The sequence below is a fragment of the Desmodus rotundus genome, chromosome 9, assembly GCF_022682495.2.
Source record: "Desmodus rotundus isolate HL8 chromosome 9, HLdesRot8A.1, whole genome shotgun sequence".
NCBI lineage: Eukaryota > Metazoa > Chordata > Mammalia > Chiroptera > Phyllostomidae > Desmodus > Desmodus rotundus.
This window is the reverse complement of record NC_071395.1, coordinates 44,863,714-44,885,329: the sequence shown is the minus strand read 5'-3', so window position 1 is coordinate 44,885,329 and position 21,616 is coordinate 44,863,714. Positions and strand designations below refer to the sequence as shown.

General features: G+C 55.2%; 2 protein-coding genes across 6 annotated transcripts; one reads left to right on the top strand and one right to left on the bottom strand.

The window, feature by feature from the left end:
- The first annotated feature begins 20 nt into the window (after positions 1-20).
- On the top strand, positions 21-14,487 carry CC2D1A (coiled-coil and C2 domain containing 1A). 5 transcript variants are annotated; one of them, XM_071219208.1, is made up of 29 exons: positions 21-341; positions 1,713-1,820; positions 2,810-2,919; positions 3,012-3,077; positions 3,352-3,486; positions 3,581-3,815; positions 6,449-6,573; positions 6,899-6,971; positions 7,146-7,217; positions 7,310-7,440; positions 7,520-7,592; positions 8,279-8,412; positions 8,721-8,832; positions 8,911-9,083; positions 9,798-9,920; positions 10,007-10,065; positions 10,154-10,270; positions 11,479-11,552; positions 11,629-11,687; positions 11,806-11,857; positions 11,935-12,034; positions 12,120-12,210; positions 12,516-12,653; positions 12,737-12,801; positions 13,386-13,449; positions 13,538-13,664; positions 13,764-13,840; positions 13,922-13,969; positions 14,049-14,487. In XM_071219208.1, the coding sequence occupies exons 2-29, from the start codon at positions 1,721-1,723 to the stop codon at positions 14,067-14,069; spliced, it is 2,754 nt and encodes a 917-aa protein (XP_071075309.1). In that variant the 5' UTR covers positions 21-341; positions 1,713-1,720; the 3' UTR covers positions 14,070-14,487. The 5 variants fall into 5 exon arrangements, with proteins under 5 accessions (XP_071075309.1, XP_024412772.1, XP_024412770.1 ...); XM_024557004.4 differs by having other exon boundaries at positions 1,685-1,820; positions 8,724-8,832; positions 12,740-12,801; XM_024557002.4 differs by having other exon boundaries at positions 1,685-1,820; positions 8,724-8,832.
- A 523-nt stretch (positions 14,488-15,010) lies between these two features.
- On the bottom strand, positions 15,011-19,863 carry PODNL1 (podocan like 1). Its single transcript, XM_024557081.4, has 10 exons — positions 19,785-19,863; positions 19,431-19,655; positions 18,872-18,965; positions 18,515-18,579; positions 18,285-18,394; positions 17,888-18,044; positions 17,517-17,632; positions 16,389-17,046; positions 15,533-15,681; positions 15,011-15,388 (listed from the first exon to the last, which is right to left on the bottom strand). The coding sequence occupies exons 1-10, from the start codon at positions 19,785-19,787 to the stop codon at positions 15,238-15,240; spliced, it is 1,728 nt and encodes a 575-aa protein (XP_024412849.3). The 5' UTR covers positions 19,788-19,863; the 3' UTR covers positions 15,011-15,237.
- Between the last annotated feature and the right edge of the window lie 1,753 nt (positions 19,864-21,616).

Here is a 21,616-nt window from a genome sequence, read left to right as displayed (position 1 = left end):
GGCGCGCATGCGTACTTGAGCAATGCCAGCCGGGAGTTGTAGTTTCGGTGTGGTGGGCACGGCAAGTCCAGTGGCAGCTGTCTGGTGCCCCGGCGGTGCCCGAGGGACGAGGCGGAAGTAGGGCGGCTGCCGGGGAGACCGAAGACGCTGGGTCTACGGTCGCGGGGCGCGGGCGAGGGGCGCGGGGCTCAGGAAGGGCGCGTGCGCGGCGTTAGGCCCCGGGGGAGGAGACAGGGCAAGGCCAGGCTAGGGGGCTGTGGTCGGACCATCTAGCCTGGAAGATGCACAAGAGGAAGGGAACCCCGGGACCCCCCGGCCGAGGCGCCGCCGCCGCCCGCCAGGTGAGTCAGTATCCCGCGGCCCCACCAAGGCCACCTTCCCTACCCACCCCTCAGGGGAACCCGATCTCCACCCCCAGGTGAACCCCGGTCCCCGCTCCCCCAAGTGAGGTTTGACCCCCACAAATGCGGCCTACTCTACCTGGCACCCCAGCTGCTGGCGCCCCGCCCTAGGCTCAGGGCCACCTGTTGCTGCAGCAGCTCCAGTCGGTGAGGGGAAGGCCTCGACCTGGGATAAGGACAGGTACTGCTGCTCCCCTGGCCTGAGCTCGCTTTGAACCGTCGCATCAGCCGGGCCAGGTCAAACTCTTTTTACCCCTGTTGTAAAGATAGCACTGAGGCCCAGAAAGGTGAAGACACCTGCCTATGGTCATGGGAATTAACAGCTTGGCCAGAGCTAAGGGCAAATCCAGAGATGCTCCCATTAGCCCACAGGACTGCAGCTGGGTCCCTTCTCCCTCTCTCCCATCTCTTCTGTCCCAGGCACCAGAAGAGTGATTTTCCTCAGCTTTAATGGAAGGAGCCCAGGCCATTGCTAAGTACCAGGTGTTAGAGTCTGGCCAACCTGAAGGTCCCACTTGGCCTCTGCACTTTGGATACTTGGCCCACAGCTCCCAAATTCAGTTTCCTCATATGTAAAATGGAGGCCCTAAGAGTCCTGTGTCATAGGACAGTTATGAAAATTCATTGGGATAGTTTATGGACAGTGCTAGAACATAGCACTCAGTAAGTATTACTATCATTGTTACTATTAGAAGGAATCATACGTAACTGCTAATATTGGGCCATTTTAGATCCACAGAAAGGGCAATTTTGTATAGTTCAACATAATATTATCATGTCATGATGGGTCATTAACCAGGATAGGATAGATAGGAGGATAATCTGTTATACAGCAAAGACCCCACTTTCAACCTCATGTTACTGTCAGGGCCTCTGTTTACTTTTGACACCTCCAACCTTCCTGCATCTCCCCCTGTGCTGAGGATGCTGGAAGGAAAAGCCCAGGTGTACGGAGTGGCTGTGCCTTAGGGAAGGTGTGGGACCTGCTTTCCCCACTGCTCTCTGCTAGCAGCTCATCATGGGTGTGGACTCAGAGCAAGAAACTGGATCTCTCCACCTGCCCTTTGCCTCATGTTGATCTCTGCCAAAGGGCCTGGCCCATCTTGGGACACCTGTTGCATTCTGCGCCTGTTCCAGACTTCTGGAACTCCCCAGAAAGGGAAATGGCTTTGCTGGGAGGCCTGGATTCTCTTCCTCCCAAGGGCACTCTGAGTCCATCATGGCTGCCTCTGGCTAGGTGAGGAGTGTCCCAATATCTGACTGAACTCTTGCTGTTCCCACAGCTGGGCCTGCTGGTTGATCTCTCCCCAGATGGTCTGATGATCTCCGAGGATGGAGTTAACAATGAGGAACTAGAGGCTGAGTTCTTGGCTTTGGTTGGGGGCCCACCCCAAGCCCTGGAGAAGTTCAAAGGCAAAGGTGAGACTCTCAACCCACCCATGGAACATTTCCTGAGCTCCCACTATGGGGCAGGCTCAGAGCTGGGTGCTAGGAAGACAGAGGAAAGGAGACAGAGAAGGTCCCTGTGCTCCTGAAACCCACAGTCTGGGTTAAAGGTTAAGTGATCAACTCTGGACCCAGAGTGAGTGTTTGAATCCCAACTCTGCCACATACTGGCTGTGCCTTAATGCATTCCACAACCCGTGTGGGCCTGTTTCCCCATCTATAAAATGAGAATAAACCACACTTATGTCACCAGAGTTAATCTTCTAGTGTTAAAGGACTTCACACTGGACCTGGTGAGTCATCCAGCCCACTGATCAGGGCTGGGATGGGGGAAGCACAGGGCAATGGGAGAGACCTATGATCTAGGAAGAATTCATGGAGGAGGAACCCATGATGGGTAGGGCCACATGAAGATTTGGGGAGTACTTCTGGGAGGGGTCACAGCACATGCAAAAGCTCTAGGGGAGATGGCATTGGGCAGAGGATTCCAAGGTGGTCAAGTGGGGCCGGAGCCCAGAGGGCAAACGTAGCCTTTACACTTTTTAGCTAATATAGTTGATCTTCATTATCACAAATTTTGAATTTGTGAATTCACCTACTGGCTAAAATTTATTTGTAACCCCAAACCAATACATGCAGCTCTTTTGCAGTCATTCTTGGACATGCACAGAGCCACAACAAGTTTGAATAACCCAACCTGCCCAGCATCCCACAGTGAGGAAGTCCCAGAGCCAGAGTTTGAACGCAGGCTTTATAAGGAAGGGATAAGGCTGGTGAGGTCAGCTGAGGAGCGGGATCATGCCTGCTGGCCCTAGGGCAGTGGGGTGCCATGGAAGTGCCAAGAGAGAGACATGCTGCCCCATTGCCTGCTACCATATTCTTTGGGGCCGTGAGTGACCAGAATGGGAGACTGGGGACTCTTGAAGGATCCTGGTCCAGCTGACACCTCCTCCTGCTACCAGGTCCCCTGCCCATGGAGGCCATTGAAAAGATGGCCAGCTTGTGCATGAGAGACCCAGATGAGGAGGAGGGGACAGACGATGAGGATGTGGAAGCTGATGATGACCTGCTGGTGAGTGTCTAGGTGGAGCAGAGGGCCTCCCCTCCCATTGTTGCCCCATCTGTCAGGCCCTCATGCAGCCTCCTGGCCTTGTGTCCCTGCAGGCGGAACTAAACGAGGTCCTTGGGGAAGAACAAAAGACTTTGGAGTCCCACCCTCCCATGGCCCAGGTATATGTCCGACAATCCTGTTCCCTATAGCTCAGGGTTCAAGGCCTTCCCTTGAACCTCAGCCATGTGACCTCAGGCAGGTGATGGGACACTTCTGAGCCCAAGTTCTCTGTGCTAGGAAAGGGGATGATAATTTCTACCCCTCCAAGTGGGGGAACAACTGGCCCAGGGGTGACATGCCAGGTGGGCAGTCGGCCTTCAACCAAGGACAACTGCAGAGTGGGCTGAGTTGGGTCATTGCCCACCCACACCATGCCCCTGGCCCCTCCCACAGCCAAAAGCTACAGCCCCCAGCCCAGGGGTGGAGGCCACCTTGCAGGAGAGGCTGGCCCTCTACCAGACAGCGATCGAAAGTGCTAAGCAAGCTGGAGACAGTGCCAAGATGCGGCGCTACGACCGAGGACTTAAGGTAAGTGGGCAGACAGGAGAGCACTGGGACCCTACCACTGCCCCTGCACTCAGCTCCGGGCTCTTTCAAAACCCACATTTCCACCTTCTCCCAGACACTGGAAAACCTGCTGGCCTCTGCCCGGAAGGGCAACGCCATCGATGAAGAGGACATCCCACCACCAGTTGCTGTGGGGAAGGGCCCAATGGCCACATCCAGCCACACATCTGCACCCACCCTGCCAGCCTCTATGAGCCCACCAGCCCCAGAACCCAGGGTCACAGTGGAGGGTCCTCCTCCCACTGCCCCAGCCTCGTCCCTGGGCCTGGCTAAGCCCCAGCTTCCCTCAGGTAGGCCAAGTGCAGGGTTGCTGACATGAAATGTCAGGGGATATATTCAGTGGTTGGCCCGTCTGTGAGGGGGAAGGCCCTGTACTGATCGTTAGACATTTTAAATACCCCTTCCTTTCCAGGTCTGCATGCCCCTGGAGTTCATTAATACCTTTTTTTTATGATGGTAAAATATATAACATAACATGTGCCGTTTTAACCATTTTTCATTGTACAGTTGAGCAGCATGTAGTTTACTCACAATGTTGTGCAGCTATCACCTCTACTTCCCAAATCGCATCCCAAACAGAAAGTCTGTCCCCCCTAAACACTAACTCCGCATCTCTCTCCCCTAGCTCCTAGTAACCTCTGTTCTACTTTATCATAATGAATTTGCTTCTTCTAGATATTTCATATAAGTAGAACCATACACTATTTGTCCTTTTCTGTCTGGCTTCCTTCACTTAGGATAACACTGTAGCCTGTGTCAGCACTTGATTCTTGTTTAGGGCTGAGTAAATTCCCACATATAGAGTTCTAAGTGAAAATTTTGCAAGCACTCAGCTTGTCTGTCTTTTCTCCTAAAACTCACCTGGCTGGAGGGCACACCTACCTAGAGGTTTTCGTTCCCAACCTTCCCCTCATGGTTCTCTCCTTCCACTACAGGAAAGGAGTACCCGCTCCCTCCCTTCAAGAATCTGAACTCTGGGGTCTGCTCCAGGGGCAAATGGGAACCAATGAGATGACATAAAAGGCTGGCTTGTGGTTGAGAATGTGGACACTGGGTCTCTAAATCCTTCTCTGGCCAGTCTGGTCTCTAGGCCATTGTTTTTGGCAAAGTACAAGGAAGACTGTTGGAAATTGTCACCTGAAATTCTTGGTCGAAACCACCCCAAATTTTCACAATTGGATTTTTTGGCATATAACTCAGCAGGGGTTCAGAGAATCGTGTGCTGTTGGCAATAACAAGACTCTGTCTCTTCCCGTCTCTTTGTTGGTGTGAAGCACTTTAAAAAAGGAACAAAGAAAGCAGAAAAGGAATGAATGGGAATCAGGAGCTAAATTTTAGGAGGTGGACCCAGCCTTTACTATGTCAGCAAGGTACCTTGCCAATAAAATTTTACTGTTGGTTTGTAAAAGGTATTTATCAGAAAGTTTGAGATATTTATGTCATGCTCAATTATGTGCTAAGTATAATTGTAACAGTTGTTCAACCCCAAAAGAAAAAATTTTTAACACAGAGATGTACGATAATAAGTTAATCAAATATCAAGGTGTTTAGTTTCAACCTTCTCAGATACCTTCTAAGATACCTTCTCAGGTGAGTGCCCCTAAAATTAAAGTAGCAGGTCAGCTGTCCATCTGACAGCGTACAATGCAGGCTGTTTCCCAGGTGTTTCTAGTATTGTGGTCACTAGACGGTGTATCCATTCTGCTTTGTTTTTTATACCGTCAGCTGTACCTATTGCTTTCAATTTAGAGATACAAATGTCTTGAGCATATTCAAAACTAAATTACTATTTAAAAAGCAGTTTAATCTTCTGTTTCCCAACTTTGCCAACACACTACATAAATGTATTTTGGTGACAAATGTCTGATAGGGTGGCCAGAAAAAGGTTTTCAAGTGCCCACATAAATCACGTTAAGATAAAATTCTGTGAGGGACGTGGATAGAAAGAAGAGAGGATGTGAAATTCCCAACCACAAAAGTGATCCTTGGGAAATATTTCATAAGTACATGTTGGCATATACTCAAAGGAATTGAAAGCAGGGGCATGAAGAGATATTTACACACCCATGTTCATAGCAGTATGACCAAAGGTAGAAGCAGCTCAAGTGTCTATTGATGGATGAATGAGTAAACAAAATAGTATATCTTTGCAATGAAATACTATGCAGCCTTAAAAAGGAAGGACATTCTGACACATGCTACAATGTGGGTGTACCTATTGAATGTTATGCTAGATGAAATAAGCCAGTCAAAAAGAGCAAATACTGTCTGATTCTACTTATATGATGTCCCTAGGAGAGGCAGATACATAGAGTCAGAAAGAACGGTGGGAGCCAGGGGCTGGGGGAGGAGGTGCGAAGTTAGTGTTTAGTGGGGGCAGAGTTCCAGTTTGGAAGGATGAAAATGTTCTGTTCCATGGGTGGATGGAGCTGATGGTTGCTCAACTAATGGATGTACTTAACACCACTCAACTGTGTGTGTACTTGAAAATGGTTAAGACGGTGAATTTTGCCTTATACGCATTTTGCCGTATTTTTTTAAGTGAATATTGGTGAGTTCCAAATCATCATGGTAGTTAAAATACATTAGGTTTAAAAGAGTGGTGTGATAGTTTTCTTTTTCACCTGTCAATATTTGCAAGATACTGGGAATGACAATATTGACTACTTTTGCAACTTAAGATGAAAAATTTTAGGTGCCAACTCAAAAATGCATAAGGGTACATAAAATTTTCCAAAATTTTCTGGGGAGCAAAACAGCAATGGCTCTGGATGAGTCCCCACAATGCATTCTTCAGGCTGCATGACTTTGGAGAAACAGCATCCCCTCCCTGAGCCGTAGTTCTCACATCTATAAAAGGGGCCTAAGAACAGCAGTCTTTGTTGTGAGAGTGGAAATGGTTTGTACGCTGCTTTCCTTCCAGGTCCCTGCAGCACTGGTCCCCTGGCTCAGTTGCAGAGCCGCCAACGCGAGTACAAGCTGGCTGCCCTCCATGCCAAGCAGCAGGGGGATACCTCCACCGCCGCCAGGCACTTTCGTGTGGCCAAGGTATGTCCAAACTGACGGACAGGTTCAGGTGGAAAGAATAGGATGCTTCCGACATTACATGATGGCAAAGATCATGGGCTCTGAAGTCAGATATACCTAAATTTAAATCCCGGCTTGATTATTCTCTAGGTGTTATTTGCTGCATCTCTTGCAACCTTAGTTTACCTTTTCTGTGAAATGGGCCTAAGTGTGAGAAGAGGCTTGAGCAAGATTGGGCAAAGGAAAGGGCAGACTGGGAGTCCACTGGCACATGGCAGGGTGTGGAGGCTCCACATAGGGTTCCAGCTCCTGCTGCTGCCTCTCCTGACCACCTTCCTTCTCACAGAGCTTTGATGCTGTTTTGGAGGCTCTCAGCCGGGGGGAGCCTGTGGACCTGTCTCGCTTGCCCCCTCCACCTGGTGAGTACCCTGTCTGCCCACCCTCTAGGACTATTGAAGGCCTCCACCAACTTCTTCCTGATACTGCTGCCTCCTCTGGTCAGGACTGAGACCCAGTCAGGTCACACCAGCCTGGGTGGAGGTGGGGGTAGCCACAATCAAGCCCTTCATTGCACTGGACTTCTCTGTCCCCAGACCAGCTGCCCCCAGATCCACCATCACCGCCACTGCAGCCTCCGACTCCCAGCACAGTGCCATCCACACCAGGTAGGCTCCTGGGACTTTGGGTGGACAAATTAGGGCAAGACAGTCTCCCTTCCAAGACTCTTAACCCTGCCCCTCAACCCCATTGGGCCCAGAGGTTCCCCCACCCCCGAGGACTCTCCTGGAGGCACTGGAGCAGCGGATGGAGCGATACCACGTGGCCGCAGCCCAGGCTAAGGCCAAGGGAGACCAGCGAAAGGCTCGCATGCATGAGCGCATTGTCAAGGTGCATGGGGGCCAAGTGGGTGGGTGGGCAGCCCCTGGAGACTGTGCCCAGGGAGTACTAACACGTGTGTCCCCCACAGCAATACCAAGATGCCATTCGAGCCCACAAGGCTGGCCGAGCTGTGGATGTGGCTGAGCTGCCTGTGCCCCCAGGTAGGCGCTGCCCCCACCCTACCCCTCCAGCCCCTGAGCCTTTGCCTATACTATTCCTTCTGACTGTACAGGCTCAGGGAGTTGATTGCTCCACATTCAGGAATTCTACAAGCTTGTTAGACAATTGGTACCTTAAAATCAGTGCAGTGGGAATGTTTACATCGTGGAAATTGGCAAACACTAAAAATCAGGGGGTTTTATTTGAAGAGCCTATTGGCCAGCCCACTGCTGACTGATCTTTCCTTTTCTTTTGTTTGACTCACTTCTTCCTACTCATCGGTTCTTTAGCTTTGCAGATACCTACTCGGCCTCCCATTAGCCCCACAGTGGGTTTGAGGCCTCCTCTGCATTCTCAGAGCTGCCTGTACATCCCCACTGAGAACAGTGATATCTGCACTTTGGTCCCCTGGAAGTACCCCCAGGCCCAGGACCACCCCTTGTAGCCGGCACAGCACCTCACAGTGCTTCCTTATTGGAGTCTGGTCAAGGCCCAGGGTCAGGCAAGAGGAGGCAAACGGCAGGAGGGAGGGTGACATGGTTTGGTGTCTATACCAAACCACCGGCAGCTCTTCCCACATTTAAAGTGGCTTCAAAGGCCTAAGGCTCTTTTGGAGGGGAGGGAACCCACCATCCACCATCGTGGCAGGGGCCTCTCCCTCCTGACTGGGCCCCAACTGGCCGCCCAGGCTTTCCCCCTATCCAGGGCCTAGAGGCCTCCGAGTCCACCCAGCCGAGCCTGGTGGGGGTCCTGGAGACTGCCATGAAGCTGGCCAACCAGGATGAAGGCCCAGAGGATGAAGAGGATGAGGACCCTAAGAAGGTATGAGGGGCAGGGCCCTTGGATTGAGGCAGGGAATGGCAGCAAAGTAAACTCTGACAGTCCCAGCCTTGAGCCAGAAAGAACTGGCCTGTCCTGACCTTGCCACCTCCTGACCATGTGGCCATGAGCAACTCATTTCATTCTCAGAGCTGTTGCAAGGATTCAACAAGAAAGGACTGTATGTTGTACTTAGTGCTGAGGAAACAGAAACTAAGCTGGTCACTGTTGTCAGTGTCAGTCCCTGACCATTTGGGGAGTGACCTCATCATAGATGCTGGGAGACCTCTGACTTTGTCTCCATCTTTCAGCAGCCCAACAGCCCTGCGGCCCCCACAGCCCAGCCCAAGGCTGCATCCTCAAGGGCACCCCAGCCAGGATCCACTTCAGCCAAAGCAGCCCCCAAAGGCACGTCCACCAGAGGTAAATGGCCCCTCTTCACCCTGCTGTCCATCACTTGGCATGGGCTGGCAGCACTCACAGATGCCCCTATGCCCACAGCCCAGCAGCAGCTGGCCTTCCTGGAGGGCCGAAAGAAGCAGCTCTTGCAGGCCGCATTGCGAGCCAAGCAGAAGAACGACGTGGAGGGCGCCAAGATGCACTTGCGCCAGGCCAAGGGGCTGGATCCCATGCTGGAGGCCTCACGCAATGGGCTGCCTGTGGATATCACCAAGGTGAAACCTCTAGGCCTGCTAAACCTTTCCAGGTGCTCACCCGTTGGACCTTAACAGCCATGTGACTTGGAATATATTAGTCAGGGTGCAGAAGCTGCTGTAACAAATAGGCCCCTCATGAGAGAGTGGTTGAACAAGACAGATGTTTGTGTTTCTTGCATGTAGTATTTAGGATGCTTTGGGCTCTTATGAAGAACCTCCAGAGCCCAGGTTCTTTCCATTTTGTTGTTTTGCCACACCTGAGGAGGTCATCCATGTCCACATGGTCCAAGTGGACCACTAATCTATCTGCATCCTGTCCATGGGAAGCCATGAGGGAGAAAAATTGCAGGCCAAGAAGTTTCCTCTAAAGAAAGTGGCATAGCGTTGCCATCACTCCTGCTCACCTCCCATTGGTCAGAACTGAGTCACATGGCTGCACATAGCTGCAAGGGAGGCTGGAACATTTTCTTGCAGGGCTACCATGTGCCCAGCCAGAACTCTATTACTAGGGAAGAGGGTGTGGATTGGATTTGGGGGAAACAGTTAACAGATTCCACCATTTTTGGTAGAACCATCCACTTCTCTCTAAGTATCACTTTTCTCTTTGAGGAAGAAGAAAGAGCAGGACAGCAGACAGAGGAGTGGTTGGGGAAGGCCTCTCCAAGGAGGGGTTAGGGTGGGCTTGCTCATTGCTGACCACCAGGCCTCTCCCCATGACCCTTGACCTTTCAGGTGCCGCCTGCCCCTGTCAACAAGGATGACTTTGCCCTGGTCCAGCGTCCTGGCCCTGGTCTGTCTCAGGAGTCTGCCCGGCGCTATGGTGAACTCACCAAGCTTCTAAGGCAGCAGCATGAGGTAAGGGGACTCCTGGCCCGGGTCAGCAGGCCTTCTCCAGGGTCATGGTGCTTCAGCCCTCCCTTTACTGTCTTCTGCCTCACCAGATGTGTCTGAATCACTCTAACCAGTTCACCCACCTGGGCAACATTGCCGAAACCAGCAAGTATGTGCCCCCATGCCCACCTCCGCCTGGGTGTGCACCCCTGCCTACCTCTGGGACCAAAAACCTGAGCAGGGCCCTCTTGTGGCAGATTTGAGAAACTGGCGGAGGACTGTAAGCGGAGCATGGAGACTCTGAAGCAGGCCTTTGCCCGGGGTCTCCCCACACCCACTGCCCGCTTTGAGCAGAGAACCTTCAGCGTCATCAAGTAAGGCCCCCGATGGCCCCTAGCTCAGATGCCCATTTGAGGAGGGGTTTTCCCTCCCCAGAAGCTGGCAGGTGGTGGGAGCATAGCACACATAAGGGTGCCAAGGCATGCATGAGGTGCAAGTGAGGGTGTGCTGGCAGTGACACATTTGGAAACGGGGAAGATGTAGTGAGTGCAGAAGTGAGTGCTGTCCCGGGGGCCTTGTGAGCCCTCAGGATAGCAGTTGTTGGTCCTGCTCCAGTTACGGTAAGTGTTCCCACACCCTGGATGGTTGGAATCATTTTTCCCACTTGCAGATGAGGTTAGATGCAGCCACTGGCGTCACCTAGAAAAACCTACACCATTTGCCCCAGCGTTGCCATATCTGCATCCCTGGCTCCCCATCATCTCCTCTCTACCTGTTGGCCTCAGTCAGCTCCTCTCCTGCCACACAGATCTCTTTTTGGTCCCTCACACCAAGCATGTTCCCACTCAGGGCCTCCACCCCCGTGGTTTACCCTGCCCAGATCCTCTTCCCTAGGTCTCCATGTCGCACCCCCTTCTTGACATCCAGCATCACCAATAATGTTGGCCTTCACCGATCACCCTATCTAGAGCAGCCCCTCTTGAGCATACTTCCATCTTCCCCATTTTAATTCTTTGCAGAGTTGCTTTGTTTATTGATACATTCATTGGTCATCTTCCCACTCAGCCAGCTCAGGCTCCATGAGCACAGAGACAGATCTCTCTCATTTACTTCTGTATCCCCAGCAATGAGGACACAGGTTGGCACACAGTAGGGGCTCCAGAAATATTGCTTGCTAAGTGAAAGAAAGTTTCCCCAGCCACGAGACAGCTGGCTGTCACATAGTAGGTACTCAGGTAATGTCAAATGAAGAGAAGGCTCCATAGCAGCTAGGGCACTGGCTGGCACATAGTAGGAGGTTCCAGAAATACTGCTAAATAAAGGGAAGGTCCCACAGCAGCAAGGCCACTGGCTGGTGCAAAGTTGGTACTAAATAAATATATGCAAACTAAAGCAGGGACCCAAAAGTTAGTCACTGGCAGAACTGGACAGAGAACTCGAGTTTGTCTAATTTTAAAACTGAAGCCAGGAGCTGAGACACCCCCAAAGGCCAGTGTGGGGTTTGTTCCCTGCCCCCACCAAAGGAAAAGAAGGGCAGGCAGTGGGGCTGAGGTGCCTCTCTCCCAACCTGTCCTCCCGGAAGGATCTTCCCGGACCTCAGCAGCAATGACATGCTCCTGTTTATCGTGAAGGGCATCAACTTGCCCACACCTCCAGGTAAGGGAGCACTAAGCAGGGGTCAGGGCTGTGGGGACCACCTCTCTGCCCAGCTGTGACCCTTCTTTGCCCACAGGGCTCTCCCCTGGCGATCTGGATGTCTTCGTTCGATTCGATTTCCCCTATCCTAATGTGGTATGTGGAGAGCCAAAGAGAGATGGGCTTAAGCCCCATCAGGATGGGAAGTGGGTCGGGCAAGGGTCCCAGGCCAGCCCCCAGCCCCTGAGCTTTCCTGCCTCCTGTCTGGTCCCAGGAAGAAGCTCAGAAAGATAAGACAAGTGTGATCAAGAACACAGACTCCCCTGGTGAGACACGGGCAACAGGTAGCCTCACCCCCTGCAGCAAGAATGTGAGCCTGACTCCTCTCTCCTTCCCTGGGCAGAGTTCAAGGAGCAGTTCAAACTCTGCATCAACCGCAGTCACCGAGGCTTCCGAAGGGCAATACAGACCAAAGGCATCAAGTTTGAAGTGGTCCATAAAGGGTGAGCTGGGGGCCAGGCACTGCATGGGCTCGGGGGGTGGGGAGGTTGCCTTGGGCCAACCATCCTGTTCCCCTCACGTACACAGGGGGCTGTTCAAGACTGACCGGGTCCTGGGTACAGCCCAGCTGAAGCTAGATGCCCTGGAGACAGCATGTGAGGTCCGGGAGATCCTTGAGGTAAGAGGTAGACATTAATTTGAATGTTCTAGTATGGCTGTGTCACTTATCAATATCACTCAAATGCTCCCTGCCCTGAGCCTCCTGAGGGTCCTCTTTGCTCACCCAGCCTCTCCCCTGGGAGTCTAAGACCTCCTTACTTCCAGCCCTCAATACCCCCAGTGCCCTGCTCCACTATGACCAGTTGGCGTCTCAGTCATACTCATGGGCCCATGTTTTGTAAATCACCTTGGCTGTTCCTGATCCTAGCCCCAGGACTCCAGCCACTGCCTGTTTCCCAATAGCCTCTCCTTACTCCCACCCAGGTCCTGGATGGTCGCCGGCCCACAGGAGGGCGGCTGGAGGTGATGGTCCGGATTCGAGAGCCACTGACGGCACAGCAGTTGGAGACAATAACTGAGAGGTGGCTGGTCGTCGATCCTGTGCCAGCAGCTGTGCCCACAGTGAGACTCCACCTGGCAGTAACCAGGGAGGGAGGCTTGGTTCAAGGGGAGTCAAGACTCACAAGACGTTTTGTCCTCTGAAGCAGGTTGCTGGACCCAAAGGGAAGGCCCCTCCCATTCCTGCCCCTACAAGGGAGCCAGCAAACAGGTAGGTGGCTGGGCCGGGTATGCTGGAAAAAACACCCGCTCTTCCCATCTCAGCCCTTCCTGGACAGTACCTCGTCAGGCACGAATTGGAGCATGTCTCTTCCCCACTTTAAAACCTTTCCTGGCTCCCTTTCTTCTGGAGAATCATGTTTAAACTCTTCAGCTTAATCTTTAAGGCCTTTTTTGATCTGACCATTGTCAGTATATCCAACCTTCTCTCTCCCCACTCCCTCCTGTTGGTTCATGGCCACACATAGTTTTTACTCACCTCTGGGCTTCTATGTTACAGTGCCCTGACTACTTCTACCCACACACTTGTTCCCGGCTCCTCTACCCAACTGACTCCTGTGGGTCCCAAATTGCCTGTTGTCTCCTCTAGGAAGCCCTCCTTGACTGTCTGGCATTGCAGTTGCCTGGGTATACAGTGCAGTTGCCTAGATGTACATCGTCACCACTAGGCGGTGGGCTTAGCAACACTGGTTGGCCTGGCTTGTCTCTGCCTGTTCCCCAGTGCCCAGCATGTCAAATTAATGGGTTCAAGGATCAAGATCCTCACAAACCCTCATCCCTATCCCCACCCCATAGATCCAGCCGGCCCCTGCATAGTCTCAGCGTGCTGGCCTTTGACCAGGAGCGTCTGGAGCGGAAGGTGGGTTCCCATCCACTAGGCTTGGTGCAGGATTGGGAGGTCTTGCAGGCTCAGGCAGGGCCCTCACAGCCCTCTCTGTACCCCGCAGATCCTGGCCTTCAGGCAGGCACGGCGGCCAGTGCCCCCAGAGGTGGTCCAGCAGTACCAGGATATCATGCATCGCAGCCAGTGGCAGAGAGCACAGCTGGAGCAGGGGGGCCCAGGCATCCAGCGGGGTATGGGCTCGGGGACAGGCACTCGGGCGAGGGGCATGGGGACAGGCACTCAGGGGACAGGCAGTGGCAGTGGCCCCATTTTGACCCTATCCCACTCAGAATACATGGCCCAGTTGGAACGTCAGCTGCAATTCTACACAGAGGCTGCCCGGCGCCTCGGCAGTGAAGGCAGCAGGGTGAGCTGGATGGGGTTCGGGTGGGCACTGGAGGACTGGGGCTGCCAGGGGCTTCCCACTGACCTCCCATTGGATCCCCAGGAACCCGCAAAGGAGGCACTCTACAGGCGGAACCTGGTTGAGAATGAGGTGAGCGGCTCAGATGTTGCGGTTGGGGGTGAGCAGCTGTGACTCTGGCTCCCACTCACCCCAGTGTTCTCTCCTGCAGCTGCAGCGGCTCCGTAGGTGAGGGGCTGACGGCACTGGCAGCCCCTGGAGATTGGAAGCAGGCTCGAGGCCCCAGTGCTGGGAGGAGCTGACACTGCCACATCCTCAGACCAGACAAGCAGACAATCAGCAGACAATCAGCCCTGGATGGACTCGTCCCCTGCTGGGCCCACCCAGCCCTGGCAGGGGCCATCGGGGATGGTGCCCACCAGCCAGCCTGTGCTCCTGGCCTGTTCCAGAGGTGGGAGAGCAGCCAGGACCAAGCCCTGAGAGCCCCTGCAAGCACTTTACATCGTGTCCCTCCCTAGCCTTAACCCTAAGCCCACTCACACCCCAAAGAAGCCTCTGAGACCAGCCATAACCTGGCTGACTCCCCAGGGGGGTGCCCTGGTCCAGCTAGGCCCCAGGGCTCACACATGGAATAAACAGCCAGGGCCACACCCAGCTCTCCATCTTTGTTTCTTGCCCTGGGTGTCTGGGCTGGGTGTCCCCTCCCCACCCCACCTGGGGTAGTGAAGAGGAAGTGCCTGGGAGAGGAGCAGCCTGAGAGGGGGAGTGTCCATAAAAGATGTGTTCTTGCCTGTGAAGGCCATACATCTGTCATGGGGTCTGCAACCTGCCTGAGGGCACCTGCACCACCATGCATTTGATCTTCACATGTAAACCCAGATATGCCTGGTGGTCTTGGGCATGTCTGGGTTTATAGGTGTGGTCAGGCCCTACATGGTGGTGCTCGGTGACCCATGTGTGTCTCAGCCTTGAAATCCAGCCCTGCCACTCACTGGCCATGGGACCTGGATCAAATTGCCTGATGCAATTAGCATCCTACAGCCTCAGTTTCCCCACTGTGTGTAAGGATGGCAAGAGCCCCTTCTGTCCCACAAAGTGAAAGGCACCTGATTGGTAGTGAGCACTCAAAAGAATTAGGCTTTATTGTTGCTGTCTCCATCTGGGCAGGTAGTAGGAACATGGCCAGCAGGGCTGGCATGGTCTGTGCACCTGGTGTATGAGCTGAATGCCTCAGTCCTTCCTTGTGTGTGAGGTGCTTCAGCCTCCTAGCCGACATGGGTCAGGCGGGCTGAGCCCTCGACCCCTGGGAGAGACGTGCTGAGGCCCTGGGTGGGCACTGTCTCCTTAGTCCATGGCCCAGTGGAACCCCAGGAGTCAACCGTTCTGACAGGCCCCTCAGGTCAGGGGCCCCCTGCCTGTGGCCGATGTGGTGCTGTAGGTGGCAACTGGATCAGGACCTGCTCAGGGTTACCCGTGGTGTCCACCATGCGAAGGTGTGGGAGGCCCAGGAAGGCCTGAGGCGCAATGCTGGTCATGTGAAGCTTATTAGCCCTGGACCAAGAAGCAGGCATGAGGGCAAGTGCAAGGGTAGGGGGCCACAACCATCCTGACTTCCCCTGACCCTCCTGGGGTCCCCTACAACCTACCATGGCCCTCCCCTGCCCATCTGGACCCACCCAGCCACCCTGAGGACACCTGAGGAAGAGGACACGCAGGCTTGGTGTGCTGAGGAAGGCTTCAGGGCCCACATAACTGATGCGGTTGCTCTGCAAGTGCAGCTCTTCAAGAGCCTCGGGCAGGTCAGGAGGCACGAAGGATAGGTCGTTGTGGCTGAGATCCAGCACCTGGGCAGACAGGCAGAGCTGGCCCAATGGTGGCTGCAGTTCCTGCGCCAGCTGCTCAGCTAAGCCCCAGACTACCTTCTTCCGGGCCCTCCTCCCCTCCATGCCCAGCCCAGTCATTCCGCCCCCTCCCCTGGACCCTCTTCATGGCTGCTGAATTTCTCCCCTTGACAGAGGTGAACTGAGTCCTTTCTGAGGCAGCCCCTGCTATAGGCACTAGGGGCACAAAGAGGTTCCCACCAGCTGCGGGAGATATTGATTCAACTAGTCATAAAGATGGCACTTAATCCATAGCCTCATGCCCTGCTAACACTCATCATTTACTTATGATTATTATTGATTGCTTCCTCCCTAACCAGGGTGTCCATGCCCCAGGCCAGGAGCCCTGTCACTGTGCCCATTGGCATCTCCAATGCTTAGAACAGTGCCTGACACCTACAGAGGCTTTAAACTCTGGAATCAATAGTGGTCAAGAGGTAGAGGCCACAGTGTTTACTGAGATGGTGGAGGGAGTGTCTCAGAGGACCAGGCAGCAGGGACAGCACAGCCAGAGGCCTGGAGGCTGGATCTGAGTTATCCACACCAAAGTTAGCCCCCCATGGGGTGTTGATTTTGTGGTAGTTTCCAAGGGCCTTGTGGATGAGGGACTGGTCAGGCAGCAGGATGGAGGGGCCATGGGGGACAGTGTGGCTAACCCGCCCACCCCTGACCTGCAGGGCCTGTAGCTCATGCCAGGTGCCTGGCTCGATATCACCCACTCGGAGTCGGTTGTGCGCCAGGCTGAGCTCCCGCAGCTGGTCCAGACCAGCCAGCGGCTCAGGCTCTAGGGTCCGCAGCTGGTTGCGCTGCAGCTGCAGGGTGTGCAGGCCAGCAGGCAGGCCCATAGGCACCCGAGTCAGCTGATTGCCGGCAAGGTCGAGGCTGCGTAGGGCACGCAGTGGTCGGAAGGCTCGCTGGTGCACGCGGGCACTGGCCAGGCGGTTGTAGGCCAGGTTGAGCTCCGCCAGGCCTGGTGTAGCGGCCAGGTCACGGGCTCCCAGTGTGGCTACGCGATTGTGGGGAAGCACCAGGGACCGCAGGCGGCGGGGCAGCGCCAGGGGCACCCGCTCCAGTCTATTTCCATAGACATGCAGCGTGTGCAGGCCCCGCAGAGGCCGCAGTGCCCCTGCAGGCAGCCCAGCTGCCCCCAGCTGGTTGTGCTGAAGCAGCAGGTAGCGCAGTCCCCTTGCCCCACGCAGCCGGGCTGCCTCCACCTGCTGGATGAGGTTCCGGCCCAGGTGCAGCACAGCCAGGGTGCGGGGCAGTCCGGCAGGCACTGCAGCCAGCCGATTGTGGGACAGGTCCAGGTACTCAAGGCGGTGCAGTTTGCTGGTGGGGGAGAGGGTCGGCATCGGTCTGAGCGCCCAGTGCCAGGGACCAGGTAGATCTCTGATGGGGGGCAGGAGGGCTGATGAGTGGTGCTGAGATGTCAGCTGGAAATTCCGACTTTCAGAGTGGTGAGCTGAGAGATCTGGGTGGGAGGTAAACTTGGGGTGATCAAGGCTGGTTCTGGCCTGAGGATTAGATGTGGGGGTGACCAGGACAGAGTTCTGGGTCCAGATATGTGGGCAGCAGCTGTGATGTCTTATAACAAGATGACTGAATAGGGTAGTTGGGAGCAAGGATGGCTGCCAGGTGCTGGGCCAAGCCTGGCACACAGTAGGTGCTCACCAAATGAAGCCATGGGTTACGAGTGATACAGAGGAGGGGGACAAAGGGTGGGGGCCCCAGACCCCGAATGCTCAGCCCCTACTGCCAGCATGAGGCTATACCCCATCCCACCCTGTCCCAGGCCCCACCTGAAGGTGGTGGCATCCAGGCCACTGTCTGTCAGCTGGTTGTGTTGGAGATAGAGCTCACGGAGGTGGGCCTGGCGGCTCAGGGCTCCTCTGGGTACCTTGGAGATGAGGTTGTTCTGGGAAGAGAGGAGAGAATGACACCCAGGGTCTGGAATAGAGGGCAGTGGACAGCCACCGAAGGCTCTTGAATAAGGGAGTGATAGACGAGCTGGCTATAGCAAGCCTGCTCAGAGAGCACTTGTGACTGGCTTGTGCCAGTGGTAGAAACTCAGAGAAAGATATTTCTGACTGCTGGAATTCTGAGGAGGCAGAGGGGTCTGCCAGGAGAGAGGTGAAGGGGGCCAGGAAGGAAGTGAAATGGGGAGGAGCACCTGCAGGTGGAGCCGCTCCAGAGAGGGTGGCAGGCTGGGTGGCAGGTAGCTGAGCTGGTTGTTGGAGAGGCTGAGGGTGGTGATGGCCTCGGAGCCGTGGAAGGCATCAGGGGGCAGGCCAGCATTGCTCAGATGATTGTTGTGGAGGTACACAGACCTAAGGGGAGCCAGGCTCCAGCCACCAGCCTGCCCCTAGGCTCCCCACCACTCCCTCTTCACCCCGGCTCAGGGCTGCCTTCATTGTATGAGTGCGTGAGCATAGTTCTTCAGACAGAGAGCATCCAGGGTCCTGTCTCCCCCGACCACCCAGGGCAGGCTCATGACTTCCCTCAGACCCCAAGGTGGGGAGTGACCTAGGCATGCCTGAGGCCTGAGGCTGGGCTGGGTTAGGGGCTACCTGAGCTCAGGCTTTTCCCCAAAGGTGAGTGGGAAGATCTCCGTCACTTGATTGGCAGCCAAATCCGCTACTCGAAGGGAACGAGGCAGAAACTGGGGGGCCACCGAGAGCTGCAGGAGCACAGTGCGCTGGTCCTGGTGGCACCTTCCAGCCCCATGCTGTCCCCTCTGCACTCTGTGCTGTGTGACCTGGCTGGGGTGGGTGGGGTGTGGGGTTGGTGGGGGGCTCACCTTGTTGTGGGCCATGTAGATGTGCTGCAGCTGGGTGAGGGACTCAAAGGCCTCGTCGGGCAGGCCTGGGAGCGGGGCAGGCATTAAGGGGACCCCAGGCCTAGTAGGGGGCAGGGGGCGTCTGTGCTCCCAGCCACCCCCAGGCTCCTAGCCAAACACTGGCAGAGACTCCTCCAGGCACCCCCCTCCCAGTCCACAAAAGCCACAGTCCCCCTCCTCCCATCCCCTGAGTTTCCATCCTGCTCAGCAAAGGGCAGTTCTGGGAACTGCCACAGAGCTGCCCACAGACCCAGCACAGGGGAGGGAGAGGGCTGCTGGGATCAAGCCGGGGAGGGGCAGCCTCCTGTGGCCCCTCACCCTCCGAGGAGATGCGGTTGTTGTGCAGGTTGAGGGTTCGAAGACCGCTGAGGCGGGACAGCTCGTTGTAGGGGAGCTCCTGGAGCTGGTTGTTCTGGGGGGGGGGCATTCACACCCCTGACCCAGATGACCCTGAGCCCTCAACAAGAGCCCCCAGCCCTCATTCTCAGCTCCCCATCATGCTAAGAAGAGAGCCCAAACACCCTACTACCCCCATAGTTGATCCCAATGCCTCACCACGCCTTAACCAAAAAGACATTGATCTCCAACACCCCATCCGCCCCTTTAGTTGACTTCTGACACCCATCACCTTCAGCCCAGACAACCCCATAACTGCCAAGATGTTGACCCCCCTACACCCCCACAACCTCAGCCCCTCCTACATCCAATAGCTGTTTCCCTACCTCCAACACCCATCAAGACCAATTTCCATCAGTGCCAAGACCCACACCCCCAATGCCTCACCCTAGCACATGTACCCCACACCCATCACTCTCAATTCCAGCACTTCCCATGCTCACCCCCTTCACCCCACCCCTGCAACATCCCCCCTCCTCACCTGCAGGGAGAGTTGCTGAGCCTCCCTGGTGATGTTATGGGGGAACACCCTCAGGTCCAGACCATCACAGTCCACTGTGTCAGCTCGGGGGCAGGAACAGCGTGGGGGGCAGGACTGGGGTGGGGGCTGCAAGCTCTCCCCCAGGTGGGGGAAAGCCGGGTCCTCCATGCCTGCGGTGGTTGGGGGACCCAGCAGCAGCAGGAGCAGCAGCAGCAGGCTCAGCAGCTGGGAGTGGAGGGACAGGTCAGGGTGGCGCCAGGTTTGGCAGGAGGTCACCACGGTGACAAGGGCATCCCCCAGGGCGTGTAGGGGCTGGCAGGCCGCACCCTCATACCTCCCCCCACCCCACCTCACCATAGCCAGCCCCAGTTCAGCAGTCTTGCCCGAACTGCCCACCAGGGCTTCCTAATGGAAACCAGGCGGTCACCTCCTGGAGCCTCTGTCTTGGCCGCCACCGCCCCCCATCTCTCGGCACAGTACACCCTCCCTGCAGCCTGTTCCCTCAGGGGCTCAAGGGAGCTGGCCCATCCCCTTGCCTGCCTTGGGAAGGGTGGGTGGGCTGGTGGGTGGGGTTGTGAGGGAAGGCCAGCCTGTCCCCTTGGTCCCCCACCGCAACCCCCCCCCCCCCCCCCAGCTCTGCTTGCGTAACCTAAGCCAGCCTGGGCCAGGCCACAGGAGCAAGGAATGTTTGGGGGAAAGCTGAGATTCACCCTCTATGGTATTTGGGATGACCGCAGGAGTAGGAGTGGAGGCACAGGAGTGGGGGATGCTTTAGCTCGCTGGATGGTCCCCAAGGAACTGAGGTTGGCAGCAAGGGGTCAGGGCAGGCCTGTGCTCAGCCTGTGCTTAGCCTGCCAGCCCAGACACCAACCTGGAGGCTCTCAGCCAGGTCTCCTATCTGGGCCTCTCCTCCCCCCACCAGCTGGCCTCACTGGCAGCCACATCCCCGCCCCCCACAAATAGCCACTGCTGCTGCCTGAAGGGAAATTACACATATGGAGGCACCAGCCTGGTGGTTAAGGGTGTGCACTTGGTGCCAGCCTGCCTGGATCGAACCTGGGCTCAGCCACCTCTCTGGGCCTCGGTTTCCCACTCTGCAAAATGAGGGAAATATTGTCTCACCTCCCAGGATGGGTGTGAGGGTTAAATCAGATAACGCCTGTGAAGTGGAAGACAGTCCCGACACATCCCAGACACTCGATGCCAGCAAGGCAGTGTGTGCCACCAGGTGAGGAAACCAGTCTCTGCCCCTGGCCTTGTGGTAGGCAGACAACCAGAGGCAGAGCAAGGACGAGGGGCCAGATACAGAAGGTCACCAGGGCAGAAAGTCCTGGGTGCCTAGCGATGCACAAAACTGGAAAAACAAGGACCTCACCCCCAGGGTAACCTTTCCTCCCCTAGCATACTGCTGGTCATGTGGTTTAGACCCCCTGACCTTTCTAGTAGGTGGCCATGTTTCTAGGACCCTCCCCTGACCTTTCCTCCCATGGCTTGTCACTAGTCATGTGGTTCCCCTTTGGAGGAGGAACAAGAGGCCAAAGAGTAGCCTCATTTGACTCCCATGTGGGCCCTTGCATAACCACTCCCTTAAGCATTAATCCCTAGGGATAACATCTAGGCGTCAGTTCTGTCTCAGCTCCAGGCCCAGAAAAGCAGCATGTCCAGGGTAGGGAGCAACACCAAGGCTGACATCAGGATCAGCCGCAAAGACTAATGACTGCCTTCCCTAGTGCCGACCAATCAGTACAGACCATTACCCTGAAACGACACACCTGGAAAAGCTAATGAATATTCTATGGAGATCCTCCCCCTGGGACCTCCCCTAAGATCCCCGACCTTTAGAGAGGGGAAAAATCTCTCAGGACCGAGGACCCAGCTCGGCTCTCTCTCCAGTACTCTCTAGAGCACGCCTTCGCCTTTCCTCCTCTCCTTACCCCAGGCATGTATATCCTTGCTCTTTTTCTCCTCAGTTCCAAGGGCCCTCCTTTTGCCTCTGTAACTTGTTTCCTGGGCCCACGCAGCCCAGCTGGCTCACTTCTTCCATGGTTTACTTCTTCTACCTCAGTTACTTTTTAAATAAACTTTTGCTTGTATTTGAGTCTTGGCTCTGAATGCTTTCTTAGCCAGAGCTCAAGTACTGAGGTTGCAGAAGAGAGGTTCAATCGCTAACAACATTCTGGTGCCAT